The 27,121-nt window shown below is 36.7% G+C and overlaps 1 protein-coding gene across 1 annotated transcript in view; it reads right to left on the reverse strand.

The window, feature by feature from the left end:
- Positions 1 to 845: 845 nt before the first annotated feature.
- Positions 846 to 27,121, reverse strand: part of SMC6 (structural maintenance of chromosomes 6) — a 32,747-nt gene continuing 6,471 nt past the window's right edge. Inside the window, exons 7-27 of the mRNA XM_074153689.1 lie at positions 25,572 to 25,652; positions 23,960 to 24,061; positions 23,639 to 23,758; positions 23,436 to 23,534; positions 22,090 to 22,236; positions 21,622 to 21,710; positions 20,943 to 21,107; positions 19,757 to 19,935; positions 18,460 to 18,661; positions 18,211 to 18,325; positions 15,897 to 16,057; positions 14,013 to 14,148; positions 12,613 to 12,693; positions 10,627 to 10,797; positions 9,735 to 9,872; positions 8,850 to 8,995; positions 7,991 to 8,116; positions 5,857 to 5,962; positions 4,446 to 4,598; positions 2,626 to 2,723; positions 846 to 1,304 (exon numbers count right to left, since the gene is read on the reverse strand). Coding sequence (XP_074009790.1) covers positions 1,196 to 1,304; positions 2,626 to 2,723; positions 4,446 to 4,598; positions 5,857 to 5,962; positions 7,991 to 8,116; positions 8,850 to 8,995; positions 9,735 to 9,872; positions 10,627 to 10,797; positions 12,613 to 12,693; positions 14,013 to 14,148; positions 15,897 to 16,057; positions 18,211 to 18,325; positions 18,460 to 18,661; positions 19,757 to 19,935; positions 20,943 to 21,107; positions 21,622 to 21,710; positions 22,090 to 22,236; positions 23,436 to 23,534; positions 23,639 to 23,758; positions 23,960 to 24,061; positions 25,572 to 25,652 — 2,724 coding nt within the window. The 3' untranslated portion in view covers positions 846 to 1,195. The remainder of the gene's footprint in view (positions 1,305 to 2,625; positions 2,724 to 4,445; positions 4,599 to 5,856; positions 5,963 to 7,990; positions 8,117 to 8,849; positions 8,996 to 9,734; positions 9,873 to 10,626; positions 10,798 to 12,612; positions 12,694 to 14,012; positions 14,149 to 15,896; positions 16,058 to 18,210; positions 18,326 to 18,459; positions 18,662 to 19,756; positions 19,936 to 20,942; positions 21,108 to 21,621; positions 21,711 to 22,089; positions 22,237 to 23,435; positions 23,535 to 23,638; positions 23,759 to 23,959; positions 24,062 to 25,571; positions 25,653 to 27,121) is intronic.

Below are 27,121 nucleotides of genomic sequence, written 5' to 3' on the forward strand. Positions count from 1 at the left end.
AAAAAAAAAAGAAAAAGTATGTCTAATGGCTGAACTCTAAAGAGTGCCTGTTTTTGAAGAGCTCCCAACAATTTCAAGTTCCTGGAGAAAGGAGAACAGAAGACAAAAAAAAAAAAAAAAGTTAATTTGGGGCAGTTTGAAAAATCTGGTTCTTCTTTCTCCCTCTCATCCCCAATAAAGGCTTGTATTATTTTAATAAAGCAAATTCATTTTAACTGCTCTAGTCTAGTCCCGCGAGAGGGCTGGAGGGGACAAGAGGTGGGGGACACCCAACAAAACACAGGCCTACAATGCTGTAGAAACGTTACTGTATTATTATTTTAATTCTTATTTTTCTTTATTTTAATTCTTATTTTACTTCATTCCTCTATATTGGAAGGACTTGTGTCACTTTAGTTTACTGCAGTACAATTAATATCTACAGACTTAGTCTATCCCTGCAAACTCAGATTGTGCAAGAACTTAATTTATTAGAATTAAGAATCTAAGTTTTTAAAGCCACAATCTGCTGGGCTTTGTAAGCTGGTGTCCAAAGAAACGCAAACTCTGCCCTGTAAACTCTTCAGGAAGAAATAAAAGCCCTTTTTTCCTGCCCAGAGAATATACTGCAAATAAATTCTTCTCTTCTCTAATTCTGAAAGTATACCCTATAAGTACTAATAGTTTCTTATGTTCAGCTGCTGTGGTTCCACTGGAAAAAAAATGAAACGCATCTTTTACTGCATGTATTAATTAGCTAATTAGCACACATTTAAGAAATCAAGCAGAGCTAGGAAGAAACCAACCTTTTTAACTGAATGCTAATTTTAAGTGTGTAGAGACACTAACACATTACCACAGGTATTAGTTCTCACTGTTTATTAAAATAGTATTCCATAGTTATTCAAAATATATTTCACCTCTTCCAGAAGAAAAAATAGAAAAACTGATAAAAAATTCTATTAGTTGGTAGTTCAAAATATCAACTGAACATTCAGGATTTTCTCGTCATCAACACTGTGCTTATTCTTGGTCTGTACACACAGTAATTCTTAAAAACTAAAAAAAATTTAAAAAATTAAAAAAATACAGGAACCTCTTCTTTTCCTGAAAGTATCTAACAAAAGATCCTCTTATTACAGCAGGAAGTAATAACCTTCCACACATCATTACACATTTATCCTCAACATTAGGCCATATTCATACACACAGATACTCATTGATCGTCGTCTTTGTCATTCCTTTTTTGGAAATTCAATGTCCTTTGGCCTCTTTCAGGGTCTTGCATTCGGAGGATTCGAATACGGGAACTCGTAGGCAGAGAACTAAAAATAAAGTAGGCATCATTTAAACAGTGTTCCTTCTCCACAAATTTTAGGATTTCTATTTGATTCTTTCCATTACATGTTTTCCTTTAAATAACTCCACCCCTTTTGTCAGTTTTAAAAAACAGTAGCGTGGGATGAAGTTCTGGCTTCACTGAACTGGTACTGGAGCCAGACTTCAGTAAAAGCTTGAGGTAAAGACAATGACTGATTTCAGTGATTTCTAATTCAGACTACCTTAATTACAAAACAAGGCACTTTTAAGAGAAACTCCAAATGAAATAATGATCGAATACAGTTCATATTTGCCTTACAGATCAGATCCTGAAGTGGCACACATTCTATACGTGTGTAATCACTCACATCATACTGAGAATGAGCAAAGTTACTAACCACACATTCATACAGGCTTCTCCAATTATCCTAAATGTCTTTTCCCTGAAGGTGCCTCCCTACTTTTGTTACGTTAAACGTTTGCTGAACATGCAACGTGTAAAAAAAAAAAAAAATATAACAAAACCAAGCTGCACTGGAATTAAACTTTTAAACAGTAACCACACTCCTGTATGTTCATTGAATACAGTTTCAGAAATTCCCCACAAAGCTTTTCTGCTTAAATAACAACAGAATACCATTATTCCACTTTTTTTAAATTTTAGTAAGGGAAGACAATTAAAAGTAAATCAACTTTATTTTGAAGACTGCTTAATTATCTTCCACAGGCTTCACTGATTACATTTGGCTAACAGAGAGAAGAGTTGGCTGCATAAGGTTAGACAGTGACTGTCCCCTTAAGCTGGGCATGGCTTTGCCAGGCATTTATATGGAGCTTTTTAAAGAATTTTAGGCTACTAGATTAAAAAAAAAAAAAAAAAAAAATAAAAATAAAAGGAGTAAGTTATCAGTTTCTAGATTGGTGATGTTAAAAAAAAATCAACACAAACGACAAACATCTTGCAAGTACTACAGCATTAGTAGGAAAAATGCTAAGTCTTCTGTTAATTTTGTGAGGGGAGAGGGAGATGCAGGGCTAAGAGCTACCAGGAGCCTACTTTACACAATAAAACATTTCAAAAACCTGTTCTGCTTAAGATAAACTGATTCAAGCCCCGCTGAACATATTAAGAGACATTACGTAAGGAAGAGTCAAAAGCCTATTAAATTCCCAGAACCATCAGTAATGAACTGCTTAATTGTTGACGTTCTACTGCTCCAAACAGCAAAATGTCTTTCTCCTCGTATTTTGTTTTTTCAAGTTATACTCCTTGCAGCGGAACTTCCTTGTAATTCTTTACCAGGAAATACAACACAACAGTATTACCTCATGTGTTGTGGAGTGAGCAAAATGAACTGTCGATGATGCTGAGAGTCAGCCACCTTAAGAATCATATCCATTGCAATCCTTCTGTTAACCATGTCCTAAAGACAAAAGATTTATCAGGTAGCGATACTGACCATGTGCTTCACCGGCCTATTATTGCACAAATTAGGACACATGCTTAAGAATAAATTCATTAGAAAATATCTTAATATAAAAAGCTACCAGAATTAATTCACATAAAGCTTAGCTAAAGAAAAGTCTAGTAAAAATTAGCTGGAGAAATATCAGGGTTAAATTCTGAAAGCTACAAATTACAGTCTTGGAAATTCTTAAACTCTGCTCTTTAGTATATGCACACAACAGAAAGCTTCTACCGGAACAATCACACACTCCCACTCACAATGTTTTTCTATCAGTTTTGATACACATGTAGTACTTCTTGCTTTATTGGTAAGATGAGATGAACTACATTTTAGTAGAATAACGTTTCCTATAAAATCCTGCCTCAAAATTACCAGAAAGGATTTAAGGGTTGCATGAAACCTAAGATATTATAGCTTGGTTTTATTATTATGATTATTTTTATTATTATTATTACTATTTTGAACACAACCTTATGCATTAGGCCTACTGAAAGAGATGTGTAATGGAAAGCTATTATTAGCAGGGGTTAAGCAGAGCTCTGCTTCTATCCTTCCCTACATATGAAACTAGGTACCTTCCTTGCAAATAAGCTGATGGAGGCCTCTTGTGGTGGGTCTCCAGAATAACACCAGAAGTAACTACAGAACGTGGAGACAGTCAGGTTGCACTTACTGGCACAGCAGCGAAAAGACAAATTATGTGGAATTACGTATGGAATAGACAACACGGAAGTTCTCTGCAGGGCCTATGGTTCTGACTATCCACCCTTTTCTGGAAGGATGGATAAACTTCGGCACAATTAACTTGTAAAAGAGGACTTAAGCTTTGCAACTCAGCTGAAAAAAAAAAAATCACCATTCGACCACCTTAGACGCATAGTTTCCTTTTGGAAATTCTTTATGTACAAAGTATATTATCTTTTTTTCCCCTCTAGGCTGTGATTCCCAATAAATAAATCACTGATGGGAGAGGGATACTGAAGGCAAAATGAAATTATCAACTCTGTCTTACAGAATGAATTCTTTTCTCAAACCATACCACACTGTATATTAATAAGGAGGAAATAAAAATATGTTTTAAAAGTTGGTTAATCGCCTCTCCAGGGAAGCTGCACACAAAGATCAGGTTTATCAGTTTTAGCTGACATTTGTATTTACTGTTCATTATTCTCCATTTCAGCGTCTTGGAAAGATCCTACTGGTGAAGTAAAAAATAAGTTTCTGAGGAGCAACAGTGACCTCAATTGCTACACTTGCTCTGAAAAAAAAAAAAAAACCCAGTGACTTCCAAACTGGTAGAAGCCAAAGCACATGCGAATCCCAGAACTGTCACAGCCACACGCAGAGACAGTCTGTGACAAACACAGTAACAACAGCTTGGGGAACTAATAAAAAGTTGCATTTTATGCTTTTTGCACTGAAATAAGGTTTAAGTATGTGAAGTAACAGAGATGCTCATACCTCTGGGTACCAACTTCAGAATAAGCTTCAAAAGTCAACAAGCAAAGTGAACAAAGATCCCTACCATGTTTTGGGTTGGGGTTTTGGTTTTGGGGTTTTTTATCTCTCATTTAGAGTTAACTATATGGTGTTTTAAAATCTAACCAAATACAGATAACTCAACTATTTTACTGAGTTATACAAATCAGAATAGCAAATGTAAGTTTAAGTTTATACCATGTAGACATCAAATTCATCCAAGCATCTGAAAGGAGATTCGGTAATGGACCAGAGAGAGAGAATGAAACAAACTGTTGAGAAGGAACGTTCACCTCCTGATAAGGATCTCACATCATTAAGGGCAGCTCTGTCTTCCTCTCGAGGCTGAACCTTGAAATAAAAATATCAGAGCAATTTTTAAACCTGAAATAGAGACTTACTAACAGACTCGTAATTTTAAGGGCAAACACATTTACACATGAACAGACAGAGACTACTTGAGAACAATTTTATATGTGCTTCACTGCCACTGCCATTCCGGAAGGGGACGGCTCCTAACCATTTCCTAATACATTTCTAGGATCGCTGCAACTTTCTCCACCACAGTAAAATACATTGAACTGGCTGAACGACTCCGCCAGTGTTTTCTTATTTAATTCTCTATTTTTAATAGCTACTAAACAACGTTGAATAAATATCAACCAGTGTAGTTATGTTACAGTAAAATCCAGTGGGTACCAGCTACAATAGAAAAGCAGGTAATTGATTTACAGCAGGATTTTAAAGGAGGAACAGTTTCTTCACCGGAATACATGAAACACTGTGAACAGCTTTTTGGTTCCATTGATTATGACGACACCTTGTGGCAATCCCCCTTTAAGATTAAACTTAAGCATTTTCTTGTCCTGTTAATCATGTTACCTTTAACAAGCTAAGCAGGAAAATAATTATTATACCTTCCTTGACTAAATATAGATTTCTTGCATGAGAAACATGAAACATCAGCTATAAAAAAAAAAAAAAAAGTATTCTGATAAAGCCAGGTAATGGCTTGACATTTTATGGGCTGAGTTTGAGTTAGTTCCTCAAATACATATCCTTCACCTGTTTAATTAGGACTGTGTCAACATGTATTTGTGTTGTCACTACACGTTTTTCCCCACAATTCTTAAAACTGAAGTCTCCCACAAGAAAAAAAAAAAAGTAAACACCCCCACGACAAACTTTTTGGGAGGTATGTTAAAAGACACACAGAAAAAAACATAATATTGAAGCTTTCAGCCATTAGAAGTTGTTTTAACAACAACTGGAGCCATTATACAATCACAGAAATAAAGCAAACTTCCTATCCATGAAATATATGAATAAGTAATTTTGAAGGACTGACTAGGATGACTGGCTGGTGAATTCTTACCCTCAGAGAAGATGACAGTCCAAATTTATTCCATGTAATCTAGCAACCTGCTTGTGAGATGGCGATACATTTTTTGTTCTTGCTTGTTTTCAATGTCTTACAATTTAGCATATCACTTTCTGGAGAGGGGAGAACAACTTATTCTATCCTTTGTAATGCATGTTCTAGCAGCTGATATTAATAATAATGATATTTTCATTACATATTATGATAAAGTAATACAAAATAACTTACTGTTATTGACAGTGTCTCATTCTTGTGATCAAAAAGTATTTTTCCAGAGCAAGCTCGAATGCGTAATAAATTGTCAAAGTAGAGTTTGCATCGTAAAGAAAGGAGCCTTAAATTAATTAAATCAAACAAACATTAGGTCAATAAGTTTTAAAATACACTGAAAAGTTACAGCAGATTTTTATCAAGAGTTCCACATAATAATCTTAAATAGCAAGCGCTGCTTCATTAATAACATTTTCTCAAATCAATTAGGCTCTGGAACAGGTGACTTTCGATACTGGACATAACGGAGAGAGTCACTGACACAAAGTAACAAAGTAAGAAATCCAGAAGTACAGGCTTTGTATTTTCCAGAAGTCTGTTTCAATTCACGAGAAGATTTTTATTCTCTCCTTCCACAACTTCAACAGAAAATGACAAAATTCCACTTCTCTCCTGTGCAGTATTCGGACTGCACAGTAAGGACAGTAAAGAATTCACCTGGACTCTGCTAGACCCCAGGATATTCATTCCACACACCCTCTTCTCACCCAGTTCCAGCATATAATTCCCTAGACAATACATCACAGCTCATTCAAGAAAGAACTGTGGTTCTTTAACACACCTTAAGAGTGGGATTTATACTCAAATTTGGGCTCTAGGAACAAGATCTAGTTTGACATATACGGGCCCCAAAAGGCAAGCATTAGATTCTGCAGGCAAATCTTACCCACTAGCATTTCTAGACTTCCACCTGCAAAAGCTGGGATTCTCCGGATCATTACTATCTATCAGGATCATCCCGGCACTGTCTCCAAATCCCAGGTCAAAAAGTACAAAAATCAGAGCCAACAAAGATATCCCGCAATTTCTTCTGAAGAGAATGATAAATGACAAAGGGCTGCACTGAAAAGCAGACCATCGGTCCTTCTGAAGGGAGGTCACCACAAAAGCTTCATTCAGAGGTGTAGGATAGTAAGAGACTGAAGCAAGAAACATCCCAGAGTGTCCTAGTATGGACAGTCCATGACGGAAGCAGCTGTCGAATTGCAGAATCTGAACAAGATCTTGACACTTTTTCAGCACAAGAAGTGTTTGGCCCACAATGAAATTACGTGAGGAGTACCTGGGAGTTGACCATGAAGCAGCAAGGTAGTACCCTTGTGGCCAAGAAGGCCAATGGTCTCCTGGGGTGCATTAAAAAGAGCGTGGCCAGCTGGTCGAGGGAGGTCATCCTCCCCCTCTGCCCTGGTGAGGCTGCATCTGGCATACTGTGTCCAGTTCTGGGCTCCCCAGTTCAAGAAGGACAGGGAACTGCTGGAGAGGGTACAGCAGAGGGCTACAAAGATGATCAAGGGAATGGAGCACCTCTCTTACGAGGAAAGGCTGAGAGACTTGGGTCTGTTTAGCCTGGAGAAGACTGATCTCATCAATGTTTACAAATATCTAAGGGGCAGGCGTCAAGAGGATGGGGCCAAACTCTCATCAGGGGAGCCCGGTGACAGGGCAATGGGCACAATCTGGAACACAGGAAGTTCCATCTGAACGTAAGGAAAAACTTATTTACTTAGAGGGTGGCAGAGCACTGGAACAGGCTGCCCAGAGAGGTTGTGGAATCTTCTTCTCTGGAGATACTCAAAACCCACCCGGATGCATTCCTGTCCAACCTGCTCTGGGTGACCCTGCTTTGGCAGGGGGGTTGGACTAGATGATCTCCAAAGGTCCTTTTCCAACCCCTACAATTCTGTGATTCTGTGAGCACGGCACCACTAACTATACTCGATGAAAACGAGTGACAATCCAGATGATTTCAGTGGTAGCACATTGCTGATACTTTACTGACCAAAACCAGCACTGAAAGAGAACTGCCTTGGCTTAAGTAAGCACAACGGAGGCCTTTGATGCGAAGAAAAATACAGCCTCCACTGATCACACCGTTTTCCCAGCTGTCCATCCAGGCTGCCTCTGAACCGCCAGGCACAATAGTACTTGATCTGGGAGCCAGATTAGGTTAGAAAGATTGCTGTGAATAACGCCTTAAAGATAGCTCGTTCTTACAGGTCTGCTCTATAATTTTCACCCTGGAATATGGGCACGTAAACTAGTTTGTAGATGTAAGTATGTGAAACCAGAAATGACAGTAAAATTAACTCACCTTAAGAATTGCCGATATATTTTGAATCTCTGTGTCATTATTTCTTCCAGCAGCTTAATAAAATTCTTTAAATTCTTTACTTTACTGTTTGCAGCCTTATATCTTTCTTTTGCATCATGAAATTGCCTGTTTTAATTAACAGAAAGTTTAGGATTAACATGCACTGAATTAAATCCAAACTATTGTTGTAAATGCTGAAAAGCGATTTGATAATCAAAACATTAAAATAAAAACTTTCTTGTGATTACCTACGTTGAAGCTAAAAGCATTTGATGAGTCAAATAAGACACTGTTCACAAATGAAAAGTGGTCAATAAATTAAATATTTACTTCTATTTTAAATTCTTTTGAAAGGAAACTTACACCAAGGAGAATGACTGACTGGGCTCCTCATGCTCAAGAATATCCGAAGTGAGTGACTCCTTGAAATACTGCAGTCAAAACCTCAAGCAATTGCCTAACTTATGCATTAGTTATGCAAACTAGAAGTACGCGTAATGCTCATGGCATCACAGAACAACAGTGAGTTATGTTCACACCAGGTAGTCATAATTGGGATACCCTCTTAGTGTTTAAAAGTATCTGATTATTATCTTCATACATATATATACACACACATATATATGCATATATATATGTGTGTGTATATATATAGTACAGACATCGACTAAAATCACTAGGGGGTAGTTCAACTCTCTTAAGTCTGCTCAGTACTGGCTGACAGAGCAATCAGCACAGCATGTTTCCATACTTTCGTACATGGTTTAACTAGTAAAAACACATAAAAATGTAAGACAATAAGAAAACTCTTCTTTCCCCCATCTTACCTGAACAACTTTAGACATTAAAGATTACTTACTGTACTATTTCTTCTCTGTTTCCATGGCGATCATTTTCTGAATTTATCCTTTCTCTCAAGCGATTCATTTCTGCATCAAGACTCTTAACAGTTCTGCTGACCTCTATGCGCTCGGAGTAGATTTGCTTTGCTTGTGCAATTTTTTCCTAAACCAACGTTTGGAACTGAATTAATTGTTACGTTTTTAAAGAATCTTTTTAGTGTTCACAACAAATATTTTGTGCTATGGAAAAACAAGATCTGCAAGCAAGAACAATGTTTTTGTATCCTTGTGTACTTACAGCAGCAAACCTAGTTATCATTAACAATTTTACTAACAACATTTACAGGTAGGTAGTTATTTCAGTGCTAAGTACTGTATCCATCTGAGATCTTTGACACGTTCACAGTTATTTAGTTAATACAGATAAACAAGGAACCAAATTCACTATAATTAAATAGGACAGTCTTCCAAAAGTCTTTGTGGATGTGATTTCAGAGTTAGTTAATAACGCTTGATTAGATAAGTCTCAAAAGATCAGGTATGAGGTCTGTACGAGAAAAACCTAGCAGCCATAAAACCAAAACCGTATTATTCAATTGAACTTGAAATACAAATTTTAAGGTTATGTCATTTTACTCTTTTCATTGCAAGACACAGAAGAAAAGAGTCCTAGATGGATAACCCCTAACTTACCTGTCAAGACGGAAATGGTGCTCTACCAGACAAAAAGATGCCTCGATTCATTTCTACAAAATTACTTTTACTTGATTTAAGATGATACAGTCAGCTTAAGACATAGCTATTAATATAGTCTTATGTTGTACAAGTGGAATGATTTATTAGTAAATATTAGAAGGATCATGACCATCTGACTTCCATAAATAAAAAAAACCCACACCTACCTCTAATTCTTTTTCTTTGGCAGCTAGTAAATCTTTGTGTCTTTTTATGCAAGCCAAGTGTTCTTTCTGCTTGTCTTCATAGTGCTGCAAACGGCGCTTACTGTTTTCCACCTCTGAGTCAGCTTGGTTTAATTCATCCTGTTTGGAATAAATCAAGATGTGATGAGTGAGCTCTTTGGGGTAGATTCCTAAGCATCTCTCCAATGTTTACTGACTTATTACAGGTAATTATGTTGTTTTTAACACTGTCTAATTTATTTTGCTTTCAGTGAGATTACTCCTTTTAAAGTCCAGGAGCTTTAACAGCAACTTATCAGAAAGTCTATACTCAATTCTGACAAGGACATAATAAATGCCTGCAATGTTTTTAAGAACCATATCTTGAGGGTATCTTGGAAAAAAAGCCATCCTTTCTCCTAAACCTCCAAAAAGTACATTTATTTTATACACTACATTCTAGCCAGAACTTCTGATGCCCACGTGACATCAGCCAGAACTGCATTTCCATGTAAAAATTCAGTGTCTTGCTACACCTATCATGTGATGTAGACAATAGCAACTTCTATGCTACGTAAGTGTTGATCCAGTTGAAATGGTATCATATCTTTCCAGAGAAGCCAACAGGTATAAAGAATGAAAAACTAGAAGACAATTTTCTTTCTCATCGCTGTCAACTAGATGGCTTATCTTAAAAAACAAAAACAAAACAATCAACATCACCTTCAAAATACTGCCAAGCTTTTCTCTTGATATGCTCTACATGGAATGTTCTACTTCCATTTTCATAGACAGACCTTAAATATATCAGGAAGGAGCATACTCTTTTCTCCATTTAACCTCATACCCCTTGCCAAGGGAATTAGTTAAAAATACAATATGAAATTATTGCTACCTTAATTGGACCAGCAATTTCTTCTACTTGATGAATTTTTTCTCTCATTTCTTCAAATTTTTTTTCAGCTACCTGAAGAATATTTTTCAGTTCTTCCATTTTTCTGCTTTGTTGCTGCATGTCTTTTTTTACAGATTCCATCTTACCCTTATTTTCTTCAGCTTCATCTTCCTGACAAAATATATTAAAATGAAGAATAATAAAAGGAGACATACATTTGCAAATTACTATATGATACTTTTATCTCTGTCAGGCTACAAGGTTACATGCAATCCACTATAGCTCTAATAAGAATATGAACGGCTCAACACAGTTGCCACTAAAGCCCAAAAGAAGAGACTGACAGATCTTGTAGGAGGCCACTAAATCAAACTGCAAAAGAAAAAAAAGTGGTATTTCCTAATTATATAACTGAAAATTAAGGGGACTTTATTAGGGAGTTGTGAAGAAAAGACTAAAGGGGTTTGGATTTTGTGAAAACTTAGTCATGATAGTATTTTACTACAGTAATTTTTTAAACAAAAGAACAAGGTAACTCCCTGGATCTGTGACAGAGCATAGATTCAGTACACAAAGGAACACAGGAAGAGTAAATGGATCACCACTGTTCCCTGGACAATTATACCATTCCTAATGAATCATCGCCAGACATACTTTCTGATTCAAAAAGACAAAAATTCCAAAACCTGGGAAAAATATATGAATGAAATTTTGTATCACTAAGATTCTTTTTCAATCAGACAATTGTGAAATCAAACTAGCAATGAAAGACAAATATCAAGTGAAAGAACAGCAATCAATAATAGTAGTGGTCAGAAAGTGCAGAAACCAGAAAAACAACAACAGTCCAAGAAAGGAATAAGGAGAAGCAAATATATAAATCTACCGGTTGCATAAGACTATTATCAGAAGCAACAGTAAAGATTTCGGTGTTCAAAAAGCAAGCATCCAATAATTTTCAAACAGGAATATATTCCCCTACAAAAGGTAGTATTTTTTCATCTCACCAAAACGATAAAGAATATACTTTTTTTTTTTTTAACCAATAAAACTAGATAATCTGGAAAAGAGAAACTCTACAAGAGTTTACAGAATCTGTAATGATCCCTTACTTTTTTAGTATATTTTGAAATATTTACTTACACGCACGCATGTGCGCACACACTGAAAGACAGACCACTGAAAAAGTGTGAGTTTGTGCCAACATCAGAAGTGACAAAATAACCCCCAAATTCTGGGCAACTTAGCCTCTTGCTGAGCCCAGATAAAATAGTAGGAAAACTGGCATGGAATTTAACTGAAACAACTATAGTCAGGATTATTATTAACATCTATCAGCATGATTCTCAGAATTCTTGGCCATCTATACATTAGATTACAGAGTAACAGTTGAAATTCATGGCCACCATCATACAAATCACAACAGATTATCAAATATTTTTCTTCTGTTCTTAAACTACTATTGTACTACCATGATCCTTCCCTAGAGCGATGTATGAACTTTAAAGCTTCTGCACAGTGAAGCTATAGGAAAACAAGAAACTGTGGGTTCAGGGCAGGGCAGCAGCGCTGTGACATAAATGATGGTGCCACTTCTGACCTCCAAACCTACAGCTCTGCTTCTCCCCAGCCAGAGTTTTACAGCACTGCAGGTCTGGCACGAGGAGAGAAAATGCATGGAATATCCCTTTACAAAACCACCTTGCCTTCCGTAAACCTGTAGTGCTACTGGTTTGAAAAAGGGCAGGAAAAAAAAACAAACCAAAAAATCATGAAAAAACCCAACCAAACTAAAACTCACCAAAAATAAATAAAATCATGCCATTACAGAACATCTACAATTATGGCGAAGTGTTACATTCTTCACTATTCACTACTTGTACAGTAATTGAAAATCTACAATATTTGCTTATTTCAAAGCACTGCCAACATTAAAAGACATTATTTCATATCCTTATTAGATATAATTTGATAATTTATTCTTACTAGTGCACGGATGTCCACTGACTGGTGTTCTTCCATATTTTCAAGATCTGCTATTTCTGCATTTGTTGTTCTTATTTTTATCTGAAAATAAAAAGAAAATAAATAGTCTTGAGCTTATCTAAAGAGAAAAGTTCTTTTCAGTCAACATGGAAAGCAAGATATGCTGTCTTTTAGTTTCATTAGTGCCTACAAAAGACAGAACTCTTCCCACTTACCTATGGAATCCATTTTTATAAGATATAACTTGTTCTGAAAGTCACATGCACTTTAAATCACTAAGTTATTATTGTATTTCCATTCAACATGACAATTGAATAAATATATATTTTACTTTTCCTTCAAATATTTATCGTCAGCAATTTGACTCCACATGCCAGTTTTTTTCCTGGTTGTTATTTGTAATTTACTGAATATAACCTTATAAATAGTATGTATTATCTTACACTGCCAACACCATTGGCCACCACATACATCCCACCTAGAAGCACAGGAAAACAAAGAAAGACGACTAAGAGTTGTAAAATGGTTTATAAAGAAATTAACATTAAGAAAACTTAAAGGTGAAATATTCAGCATATTAAAATAGGTTAAGAGTATAAATGAAAAGCATGAAGAGAAACAAGATTCTGTGAATGAAAAGGCAAGGCTCAACAGAAATAAAGGAGGGGGAAGCAGGGGAAAAAACAAACAACTTATATCAAATATTGCAACAACTTCCTATTTGTGTTTAAAAAGCAGCAGAAATTTGTAAGATTTAGCACAAGAGGAAGAAAAAAAGAATACCATACAGAAACAACAGCATATGCTAGGATTGATGCTACCTCTCATTCTGACCTAAATGATGAATCATAGAATCATAGAATTGTCTGGGTTGGAAGGAACCTTTAAGATCACCTAGTCCAACCATCAGCCTAACTCTGATAAAAACCATCACTAAACCATGTCACTAAGCACTATGTCAAACCATCTTTTAAATACCTCCAGGGATGGTGACTCAAGCACTTCCTTGGGCAGCCCATTCCAATGCTTAATAACCCTTTCACAGTGAAGAATTTTTTCCTAGTATCCAATCTGAACCTCCCCTGGCACAACTTGAGGCCATTTCCTCTTGTCCTATCGCCTGTGATTTGGGAGGAGAGGCCAACCCCCGCCTCTCTACACCCTCCTTTCAGGTAGTTGTAGAGAGCAGTAAGGTCTCCCCTCAGCCTCCTTTTCTCTAGGCTGAACTATGTATGAACTAAGTATGAAAGCAAACTACAGAAGTAAACAACATGAAAGCAAACAGCAAAAGTAAGGATAAACATAAAAACCTATCATCCACTCAAAATATATTGCAAAAGTCAAAATGAAATAAAGACAGACTGACCAGTTTCTAAAAATTAACTGTCTACCTATTTTACCTGTAGTTCTTTTTGGTGTTGTCGATGACCACAAAGATGACTTTCATTCTGCTTAACCTCATTTTCAATGGAACGTAAACGTTGATGAGTTGCTGTTATCTGTGCCTTTTTGTTTTCAATTTCTTTCTCCAAGTGACTTTATAAAAAAGTGATATTGAGATATTATATATTACACAGATATGATTTATTACACACATACACACACCCAGAAATACACAAAATTAAATGCGTGACAAGACAAAGGGTAAAAAAGAACACACCCCTTCCCCCTCCCCCCGAAAAAAATAAAATCTGAAGTTCGTTACGCATTTTGATCAATACAGAAACACTAAAGCTCTATAGGAGAGCTCACAGCTAATTAAACCAGCAGACAGCTCTTTGATGGTCCTAGCTCAATGCCAAGCGGACAAACCATTCATGTCATTTGAACCATCTGTAACCTCTGTTCGCAATTTTTTGCGACCAGGTCAAACGTTTGAACTAAACAGGGGTGTTACTTCTAAAAATATTTCTGCATCTTAAGAGAAAACAAACACTTTGACTAGGACAAAACACTTGCAGTCAGAGAGAAAACACATTAACAGAGATGTGGAAAAAAAAAAAATGTACATAGTCTCATACTTTTCCTTCTACAAAGGAGGTCATGTCCAGAGATTTCCATAATTAATTCTTTCAGTTTGTGGTAAAACTATTTGAAATGCAAAACAAAGCTATTTTTAATAATTATTTATAGATGGCAAAACTTTGATAGAGTTTTTCATCCCTGCAAAAGAAAGGGGAAGCTTTACTAATATTACTGTTTAAAAAAAAAAAATAATGCAAGTGTTTAATCCAACTTTTTTTATAGATGCATGAAATGGACTGATTACGTCTGATTCCAAAATCAGTGTTTAATAAATTGCATAAACTATTCCAAATAAATGTGTCACTGCTTTAGGTTAAGTTCTGAAGAGGCAGGAGGTGGGAAATCTTTTTTCCTTTTTAACTGGCCTACATCATTCCTCCATAGCAATATTAGTAATGAAATGCCTATAAAACTTTGAAAGCTAAGATAATCTTTGAGTGAAGTTCATTATATACTGACACGAACAAAGTACAGTTAACTGGCATATTTAAGTCTTTTGAGTGTACAGAAATAAATTTTTAACATTCAATTCAATCTACACTATCAGCTATTAATAAAATCAATTAACATATTTCCTTAATATGTCTGTAATATAATCTGAGACTCAAAATAAAAGTATTCTATTGTCACCAATTTGCTTGGTGACAGTTTTAAAACTTTGAAATACGTTTGGATTTTAAAACTACCATTTTGAAAGTAATGAGAAAAAAAAAAAACACAACTAAAAAATAAAATGGAGGGGCCAAGGGGGAGCCAAGTGTCTCAGAGACACCTACCATGAGCAAAGTCAAAAGCCTGAGAAGACGCAGATGCAAAGTTTGAAACCAGTAGGATTACACATGTCAATGTAATTTTTATTTGAATGATCAGACTTCCTTTACAGTAAACCACAATACCACTGTTCAGGTATAAGATTTTTAAAGAAATAGTTTTAACTCCATACTCTTTTTCAGGAACCATAGCATAAAAAGGAAGTTAACCAGATTTCCTGGAGTATTCAGCCCAGAAAATCCCTACTTACTGGGCAAAATTTACATGCCACAAGCTGAAAAATATCAAGGTACAACTCAGGATTGTACATATCATAGAAAGGCACTGAAATAAAGAGGTTTTCCAGAATTCTCAGAAAAGAAGTGTAAACCTCAGAGAAAAAATGGAGAGACGGAAAAGTGGCGTACATGCAAATAGACTAATACGCAATTCCTCTGTTCATGTCAACAAGCGCACTTATTACAAATACAACATTACAAGATGCTAACCTTATTTCTGCTTCAACATCTTTGCTTAGAAACTTGGGTCTCAGGTAATCAGAAGAGTAGTATCGTCTTTCAAATACTTGATCACCTTCAGCAGTGAAAGCTTCTCTACAATTCTTTGGGGGCTGATTAAACTGCATTACTTCACGAGCTTTACGGCCACTCTGAAAAATACAATAGCCTTATCATACCAATAGAAAAGCAACCATAATTAAAGATATCCATTTAAAATTTGTCTAGATGTTCTCACCCATAAATATTTCCAATTCCTAATGAAAATGAGAATAATGGCAATGAAAAAACATGAAAAAATCTGTAACATCCAGACTCTGCTTTTTTTTCGTTGAATAAGACTTGTTCTCAAAAAACATCCACTTAGTTTAGCTACCCATTTCTTTTATTCTATTACAAATTTATCTAAATTGTAAGTTCCATAGTCTAATCAGTCCCTTATAATTTGCCACGGGAAAAAGAAAAATCACTAACCAAATATTAAACTGTCAAAAGCAGAGTATGCATACAGGAAACATTCTTCCAGAAGAAGCTGTGAAGTATGTGCTGGTTAAAAAAAAAAAAAAAAAAAAACACAAAAAAAACCCACCACAACATTGCCAGTGCCAGATTAAGTGGTCACAAGTGCCTTTGTCCAAGGCAATCATGTTACACATTCAGAAGTATAATTTTATCCACACAAATACCCGTTCACCTTATTTCAGGTTCAGTTGAAATTATTCAGGTAGGGCTCAACAACAGTAACATTATGAAAATCAGTGCTTAGGTAGGCACAGGAGGGAAGACCAAAACTAGCATTCCTCCTATGAAAAAAAAAGCCTGAAAAGTTCAGCTGTTACTTCTCCCATTCAGCAACAGCCGTGCTTGGTAAACACTCAGTCAGCTCTGCACTAGACAGACCATAAACTGCCTTTTTTCCAGCAGGAATGTCAGAGGACAAAATGGGATAAGTGGTTTCAGAGGGGAAAAAAAAAAAAAATCCACAAAAAGCAAGTATCATTAGTTCTGCTGCTCATTAGAATACCCTGCTTTCTTTAAAGAAATACATATATATATCTTATTTTATCTTTGAACATTTCACCTGTAATCTTATCTGCTGGAGCTGGTATTTTCAGTAGTAACAGAAAATCAAAAATCAATTAAGATAGGAAGTCATATAATGGCAGAAAACAGCTCATTAACATGTTTTTATAGTGATAAAAAAATAGATTCTTACCGAAATAGTATGCAATCTTAATTCAATACCAGTTGCTAGTCACCTCATTCAAATCCTATTTAGTAACTGATTATGGTTTGTTTTTTTTTTTATTTTACCAGACTCTATCAACAACCACAACACACTCTTTCGTCTCAAATGCTTTAACAGCACAGAGTCCACAGGGGCTCTGGTTGTTGTGGTAGGTAAAAAACAAGTTAGGCTGTGAATGCTACCACTAGGCTGATAATTTCGTGTAACAGTGGGTGGCTGAATACCCAAAGGGGAACTTTTTAACTCTCAAGCACAAGCCTGCTACAGCTACAACTGGTACCTAGCTACCGGTTGCTAGGTACTACACTGGTAGGGGCTGGTTGTAAATTCAGATTACACAAAACTGACACCAATTAATAGAGACATGAGACAGAGACAGCAGTTAGAGGCTGATCATACACACGTGGACTACTTAGACTGGGGAAATAGACCACTTAGAGGCCCAGAAAGGTGGTGGTGAACATCCCAGAAACAAACAGGGAAGATCCTGGAAACACACGGGGAGAAATCTGTAGAGACAAATCCCAGGGAATGCCCAGGGACCTTGGCCAGTAACAGCCCAAACAGGTATCTGTGAGCAGCTGCACAGCAGGAACTGATAAGATTTTCTGCCTGCCCTTTCTGGATCTCCCTCCTGCGGACAGAAGGTGAGACTTACGAAGGCAGGACTGGGAGGGGCAAGGAAACTAGCAAGTCTGTGGAAATAAGGGTAAAAGCTCTAACCTTGCCGATTCTTAAATAAATCCCAGTATCTAAATCCACTATGGCTGTCAGTTTACAATCTCGCCCATGACAGAAAACAGTGTTTGAAGCAGGATACTGACAGTTTATCGAATGCCAAGAGTGCCTTACAGGGAACCCTCCAGTGATAACTGATAGAGTCAGGGTTTCCTGAGCCATCGAGGTCCTCACCTCTGCTCAGAAAGGCAAAAAGAAAAATAAAATAATCTATCTGTTTTGTCCATTACAGACACTATCAGTGAAGGTACTCTATATGCTCCACGCCAAGAGAAAACATATTTTTTAACAAGACCAATAGGGAACATAGAGCCTTACTTTAATCAGCAGGATTGTTTCTATGCCCCTCACATCGATCAAACAATTGGCAACCACTGCATGGTCTATTTCCAATGCTGTGAGAACCGATGGGAATTCTGGATGATCAACTGCTCTGAAGAAAAGAAGAAAAATCACCATTCGCAAAGCTCACATGAGATCTTTAAAAAAAGTTATTACAAATAATTCTTTTCAACTAATAATAATTTGAACCATCAAGGCTAAGCAAGAAAATTTATAACAACTTACCTGTGCCTAACATCATAAACTTTACTCTGAAATTTATTTACAATTATTTGAGGTCTAAATCCATGTGGATAATATTTTGACATCAGTAGCTGAAGAGCTCTTTCGTCACTATGGTTATCACAGCAAAATGCCTGAACTAGGCTCTTTAAACAAGATTCAATAGCCAAGGAGAGTTCAGCATCTTTTGGATGAATGAAAGCACCTAAATAAGCATAAGAGACAAGGCTTTAGGAGTTGTGTTCCATAACAAAACATCCAGTAGTGCACTTTTATCACTGAAGGTTTTTGTTTTGTTGCATTATGGGTTTAAGAGTCTAAAATAAACTTTTCTTACAAGAACAAAAAATTAAAAAGTTAGATAAAAGATTAAAAAAACCCTCCACAACACAAGGTACCCTGAAAACAGAGACATATAATTTCTCTTCCCATAGAGACACCTATATGTATTTGGAGGCCTACATTTTCTAGCAAGATCTTTGACAGGTCACTACTAACTTCCATTAAGGTACTAATTTTATGACAGCTCAGCAGGAGTGTATCAAAGCAAAGATTGCTTATCAGCAATTTAATGCTTTAAGGGTAAAAGCAGAGGAACAACTATGCTGCAAGTTAAACAAACGAAGATTTCCATTGTATCGCCTGTCTTCAGTAGTATGTGTGTTTGCACGTTCCTACCCTGCAGTAAGTGCCAAATACTTAAGTATTTCCTTAAAACCAGAGTTAAGTATTACACTTACAACCAGAATACGCTGAAGCCATTACTCCCAATCACAAACTAAAAATAGCAGTCACTGTCAGAGCTGGGCAAAAAAACTAATGAAACCAAACTTTCCAAGAGAATCTCGACTGGTTCTATTTGAGTTGCTCCATACAAAACATCAAGTTTGACAAGCTCACAAGTCAGCAACTGGACACTTGAACAAAATCTGTCCAAGAGCTGGACAGATTTATTCCACCAAGGAACAAGCGGCCAAAGCAGAGCAGACTGATGCTTAGAGTGTGTGGGAAGTCAGAGAGGTGCACTGAAAGTTTACCACTATAACTACATAAAATACCTTAACAAAAACAGCTGGAAGACAATGAAAACCAGTAGATGTTACCTAGTTCATGTGATAAAAAGGACAGAAACAAAAGATAATTTACCAGGATAATACCTTTAGACCAGCAAGTACAGAAGACAGATATACCAGAAGCTCCTTAAAGAACAAATAGTTCCTCCAAAATATCACTGTTTATCTTAAGAAGTCATGCAATAAATCCCGTGAGGAAATACATCTTTTCCAGCAGTCATTCTTACCTAAAGGTCCAATAGGTTTGTGTCTAAAGCACCCTTGCCTATAGGCTGTTTCAACTGCTTCAAGAAATGTTGGCATATATGGTCCAAATCTTTTCAAGGTATTTGTTTTACTGTCCTTCAGCTCCCTCAGCTGTCTCTGCTTGGCATCCAGTGCTTGTCTCACATCACAGTCTTCTCTCCTAAGAGAACAGAATTTTTTTCAGTAACAACAGCTTATGAAGCCTTAATTTTAATAAAATAATTACAAAGTCTCATTTTTCAAGTACTAATAGCACAGTCTATCAAGAACTCCCTACTCTTAATGTACAGCTAGCTACACACATGCAACAGTATTTTTATAGTTTCAAGAAACGCGAGAGAAAAAAAGCAAGACAGAAAAGTACTACTTTGCAACAGTTCTACAGGACCTTACTTCTATAACACTTTATAAGAAGTTTATTTTATTTCTAATGATATGCTTCAATTCCACTGTCTTCTACAAAGGTCTTCAACAGAGCACAAAGTAACTGCTGGTTACAATAATTGATAAAAGACATTTAAACTAATACATCAAGTGCAATAAGCAATAATTCTCAAATCTCTTAAGACAATAAATGACAACATCACCATAATCCCCTCTGGTAATCATTGTTCAAGTTCAGGTTTCCAAATCAAAGCCAAAAAGTACTTTGTTTTTCTAGCTCGAATATAGGCTAAATTGGTATTTGAATCACTTTCTTCAAAGTCTCTATAAATTTCCCTTTAACAATAGATAATTACCCCTAAGAGTATCTATTCTCTTATATCATGTTATATATCTTGTGACATCATACCAGGATGTACTAGTGTATTAAACAACATGAAAAAAATTAAATCATAGTCTGCCCACAGGATGATAAGAGAGTAAGGGACAGATAGTGGGAGGGGCATTAAACTGAAAATATGGATTTATATCAGGCTTTGAATTAGGAATACCTTTCACCTTTAATGACAAAACAGTTTTCTTAATTTTCCAAAAGTTTCTAAATTAAGTCATGTTGTGCCAAAGACAGAAGTTTACCAAGTCCTAAGATAAACCAGGAAAAAATAACTAAAATAAAAAAAAAGAAAATTAAGACTAATATCTCAGGGAATCCAGGTACATAAGAAGGAACCTCTTCTACTTTGAAACAAAGGAAAACAGTTAAATTCAAAAATTGTAACTTACTTAAGTCTAGTATGTTCTTCCTTACACTTAGATATAGCCTGTTGAAACTGATCCACCTGTTGACCAATAACTACATCTTCATCATGGAATGCTTTTAACTGTTCCCTTAAGTGTGTGATTTTCCTTTGTCTTTCCAGTTTTTCAGGCTCTGAAACCTGATTAGCACTGGAAAAGATCATAGTTCAATATTTTATTAAAACCACACTAATGATAAGTGACACAAACTTAGTTTTATTACCTGCATCATAGTGAAGTTTTACACATCAGGAAGTTACATTTAAGATTCTGTGCATTTACAAGATCTACAAAGCGTAAATACCAATTTAATTTTTTTTTTTATTTGTAATCACACATAAACCCTCCCCAGTTAAACTAAATGTAATAGGAACATATGGTATACTTGTTTTGCAACACCTCAGAAGCTAGAAAATATGTAATATCACCAACAAAAAAGAAAGGCTTTTGTCTGCCCGCTTACCTCATCACCCTCTAGTCAAAATCTTGGTATGCAAAGAAGCAGGATCAGAAAAATTTAGATATTTAACTGGATATTTAATCTAATATTTAGATATTTAACAGTTTTCTGTTACTGCAAATGTTCTCATTAATCAGAAAAGCTCACTCCCCACATACCTATACCTTAATAAACATACACCGTAATCGCTGTATCTGTATTTACCTGCTTTTCAGTTCTTCGATTCGTTTACGTAGCTGTTCATCGTCTTTTCCCAGAAGTTTTAACTCGGTTTTGAAACGATTATAAAGTACCTATGAAAGAAATAGGATACATCAGTTTAATAATTAGAAGCAAGAAATAATTTCAAAAAGAACTATAGCTTGGAGCAAATAAACACTGAATGGCATCAAAACAGACAAAAATAACTTGAATTTCAAGAATGTGAAAAGGGAATAACACAGTTAACTTGAATCATATTTATTTTGACCTAAGTTTAACACTGCTTAATACCTGTGTAAAGATATAAATGCCGTGGCCCCCAAAACAGAAATTACTTGCAAGGCAGGAAATTGCACCTGTCCTTTGAACTGCACTATGGATTCAGGAAGCCTAGACACAGATGAAGAAGTACATGTGGGACGAGATTAAAGCTTTAAATTGGTACTATCTTTGAAAATTCTTTTTGCTTACCTCAGCTTCATTGACTGCTTTTCTTTTTGCCTGCACATCAGCCTTCAACGATACACACTGAGGATGCAGGGCTTGTGCTTCTTCACTTACTGTTATTAACTTGTCTTGTATTGCTTTGTACTTTTCTTCTGCTTCATTCACTTTTACCTGCACAAAGAGAATGATACACAAGCAATGAAGCAAAATTTGTTCAAAACCTCTTAATGCCGCAGAAGAAATATCTCTCAAAATAATCCACCCAACATGTCTCATTTGTTTTCTATTTGTTAAAAAAATAAAGCAAGTCATTGCCACTATGGATACTGTTACATCCCGGACCAACAATTGGACCGTCAGAAATCTTGCAGCAAGTGAGCTTTAAGACATCTTGTTTTTCTGTCAGTCTCTTACTTATCTAGCTAAGATGAAAATTAATAAAGGAACATACTCACGAAACCAACAGACTACCGTATCTGTGAAGTAAACAGCAACCTTCTTTCCTAATTTATGGTTTACTCAAATACAGGACTCGTAATACAATAAAGCCAAGTACCATAATATGGAAAGAAGTCAGAGCAGTATCTGGGCAACGTTCCTTCAACACTACACAGACATGTTTGGCCATAAAGTAAAAATGCCTCAGTCTTAAAACACATACATACTTCTTTTTTTTTTTAAATATTAAAAAAAAAAAAAAAGAAAAAAAGATAGATGAATGCCAATTCAGAAAGTCAGGAGTTTTAATAGACTGAAAAGTACAAAATAATGATGTCTAGTATTTCTCTGCAAAAGATATATTTCACACGTGAATCTGAATGTTTGGCAAAATTATTCTTTCTTGCTACCTACAGGAGTCTTAAGTACCATGCACAGAGTCTGTTAGATTTCCAGATGTCTCCTGAAATCAGACACTGATCTTCTCTACAGGAAATGATACCCTGATCAACACGACAGATCTCTGAAAGATGCTCCAGTATTACAGAAATAGGCATCGAGTAAGTACTCTCAACAATAAAACAGTTTAAATTACTGTTCACTGGTATATGCAAGGCCCAGTCCCAAATTCTGTGTCAAAATAATATTAACACTTAACCTGAAACAAAAGCATCAGCATGAAAACTACACACACACCCCTACTAAACAACAGGAAAAAAGTATGTCTTAATATTAATATGGAATGCAAATGTTACTGTTAAGTTTTAAATGGCTAAAAAAGTGAATAAAAGGGAATGTTCTTAGCTGCTCGTGAAAAGCTAAGATGGCCAGTTTCAATAACCTACAACCCAGAGGACAATCATATTTTAAATATTATTTTTATTCTTGAGTCAAGGAGCCAAAACTAGAGTTGCATGTGGTTTCAATCATACCTGGCATTCTTCTAGCTTCTGAACAAACTTCTCTGTATTTCCTTCTTCAGCTCTAATGACTTCTTTGATTGGCTGTATTTCTTTTTCCATCTCACCCACCTAAATAGAAGCATGTATTGTTATATATCAGAATGTCCGCAGCACATTGGGAATAACTTAAAGTACATTTCATATGAGGAAACATATTTTAACAAGACATTTACCACTGCCCAAGCCATTTTATGTTTCAAATCTTCAAGATGATTTCGCATGTCATTCACAAACCCAATGCTTTTGTAACGATCCTTTTTTTCACAATAACGCTGCTTAAGTTCTTGAAGACGCTTAAAAAAAAATAGAAAACAAAGAGAGAGGTTCAATCATGAGTGCAAAAAGCTGTGATTTAATATGAAATATTGGAAATATTTTTTTTTAAATTTAATGTCACTGAGACCTACCTAATCAAACAAAAACTATGTAGTTTAACTCCTAGAGTTACTTCAGTGCTCAGATCCGTACTAATAATTACTTTAGCTTTTACATACCTCTTCTCCTTGTTCTATCTGATCACATGTATTCTTTTTAGCTTTCATAATAGATGTATAATCTTCTTTCATTTGTTCCAGCTGAGTGGCCTTCATAAAAAACTAAAAAGGAATAAAAAGATGCAGATGTCAGATTCAGCAGCTTATCTAAGTGAACTTTAAATAATTACCATAGAAAGACTACTCATCACAACCTCTATGCATGCTGAATTATACCCAAAGTAAAATAACTGGTGGGGTGTTTCTGAATATTAACTAACTCAGCAGAATCTTGATTTTTTTTAAATTTACCAGTGTCTTTAGAGAAAAGAAATTTCAAAAAAAAATTAGTTTTAGAAGTGGATGATTGCTACAGTCAGAGAGTGTACTGGATCTGGCTGGCACAGTGTTAAGTTTCTTCATAGCAACTGTTATGGTGCTCCGTTTTAGATGTGTGACCAAAACAATGCTGATAACACACTAATGTTTTAGCTGCTGCTGGAAAGTGTTTGTACAGCATCAAACCACCTGTTTCTCACTCTGTGTGAAACTCCCAGTGAATAGACTAGCAGGGTGTGCAAGAGGTTGGGAGGGGATACAACCAGGCAGATGACCCCAACTAACCAAAGAGATATGGCACCCCATAAAACATCACTGCTGTGGTATAACCCCAGCTGGCAACTAAGTCCCACACAGCTGCTTGCTCACTCCCTCCCCAGGGGGAAGGGAGAGAGAATTGGCAGGGTAAAAGTAAGAAAACTCAAGGGTTCAGATAAAAACAGTTTAATACAGCAAACATTGTGCATGCAAGCAAAGCGAAATAAGGAATTCATTCACTACTTCCCATCGGCAGGCAGGGGTTCAGCCATCTCCAGGAAAGCAGGACTTCATCATGCGTAATGGCTACTTGGGAAGACAAATGCCATCACTCTGAATGTCTTCCCTTCCTTCTTTTTCCCCCAGCTTTTTATTGCTGAGCATGATGTCACATGGTATGGAATATGCCTCTGGCCACTGAGGTCAGTTGTCCCGGCTGCGTCCCCTCCCAACCCCCTGTACACCCCCAGCCCACTCGCTGGTGGGATGTTGTGAGGAACAGAAAAAGTCTTGACACTGTGTAAGCACTGCTCAGCAATAATGAAAGCATCCCTGTTTTCAGCACAAATCCAAAACATAACCCCATACCAGCTCCTATGAAGAAAATCACCTCCATCTCAGCCAAAAATCAGCACAGTCATGCTCAGCAATAAAAACGGAGAGGCAAAGGTTTAGGAGAATTAGCCACCTTTTGCTCAGTAACTGGTCAGGCATTGGTCTACCCAGGAGAGGTGGTGAGTGATTGCCTTTGCAACTCTTGCTTTGCTTTCTTTCTCTCTTCTTCCAGCTTTTATTTCATTTTTTAAACAATTTTTATCTCAATCCACAATTTTCTTGGTTTTACTCTTCCTTTCCTCTTCCCCCATCCCAAGCCAGGGGCAGCAGGGAAGGGGAGTCAGCAAGCGGCTGTGTGCGTAGGTGCTTACCCGAGTTAATCCACAATAGGTCATTAAATTTTTCCCCTCCAAACACCGCTTCTAAAAATCTGGAATCAGTATTTTAATGTTTAAACAAAATGTTAAGTGGTTTTTCTTACCTTGTACTTGTCACCTTCATTTTTAGACTGTAAAAAGTGCTTACTCATCTCTTGGGTTAGAACAGACACAGGATTATCTACCTGTACAAATAAATTACTTTCATTTTATTTTAAGTAAAAAAGTTCTCATGCAATGTACATCCATGAAAGCGAGCAAACTATCTCCCTGTTCCATACCCAGCAATCTAGTAATACGCTGAGAGAACCAGATCCAGAAATGAAGATTTCTACTCCTCTTACCCTTTTTTTTGAAAAAAACAAACAATGACCTGGACAAGGGGACAGAGCGTATCCTCAGCAAGTTCGCTGATGATACCAAACTGGGAGGACTGGCTGACACTCCAGAGGACTGTGGTGCCATCCAGCGTGACCTGGACAGGCTGGAGAGCTGGGCAGAGAAGAACCTAATGAGGTTCAATAAGGGCAAGCGTAGGGTCCTGCACCTGGGGAGGAAGAACCCCAGGCACCAATACAGGTTAGGGACGGACCTGCTGGAAAGCACTTCTGAGGAGAAGGATCTGGGGGTTCCGGTGGAAAGTAAACTATCCATGAGTCAGCAATGTGCCCTTGTCGCCAAAAGGGCCAATGGGATCCTGGGCTGCCTAGGGAAGAGTGTGACCAGTAGGTCGAGGGAGGTCATTCTTCTCTACTCTGCACTGGTGAGGCCACAACTGGAATACTGCATCCAGTTCTGGGCTCCCCAATTCAAGAGAGACAGGGAACTACTGGAAAGAGTCCAGCATAGGGCAACAAAGATGATTAAGAGATTGGAGCACCTCCCTTATGAGGAAAGGCTGAGAGAGCTGGGACTCTTTAGCCTGGAGAAGAGAAGGCCGAGGCGAGACCTTATCAATGCTTATCTAAAGGGTGGCTTGAGGGAGGATGGAGCCGGACTCTTTTCAGTGGTTCCCCGTGACAGGACAAGGGGCAACGGGCACAAGCTGGAACATAGGAAGTTCCATTCAAATATGAGGAAGAACTTCTTTACGGTGAGAGTGACAGAGCATTGGAACAGGCTGCCCAGGGAGGTCATGGAGTACCCTTCTCTGGAGATTTTCAAGATACGCCTTGATGCAGTCCTGAGTAACGTGCTCTAGGCAATCCTGCTTTAGCAGGGGAGTTGGACTAGATGATCTCCAGAAGATCCCTTCTAACTCCAACAATTCTGTGATTCCGTGAAACGAAACAGGAAAAAAATCCAACTCCAAGTACAAATTACAACAACAAGGACAACTAAGGAACTGTTCCCAGAAGGGTAACTGACATTTAGAAAGACAGTGCCTGTTTGTTTGGCTTTTTGGTTTTTTTCATTTAACAACATCAGCATTAGAAATTTTGTCCAATGTTTTTTTTCTCTCATTATTTAATTGATTAATATTGCACTAAATACAATTAATTGCCCCATATATTCTTACGGAAGTGTTCACAAAATGAAATCAACACATACTAACAGAAGTTTATATTATTTGAAAGGCTGAATAAGTTGAATATTTTAACCTTCATGTGTGCTGTCTGATCTTTCCTTAATCACTTAAGCAGCAAAAACACAC

Source organism: Numenius arquata, chromosome 9 (genome assembly GCF_964106895.1).
Source record: "Numenius arquata chromosome 9, bNumArq3.hap1.1, whole genome shotgun sequence".
NCBI lineage: Eukaryota > Metazoa > Chordata > Aves > Charadriiformes > Scolopacidae > Numenius > Numenius arquata.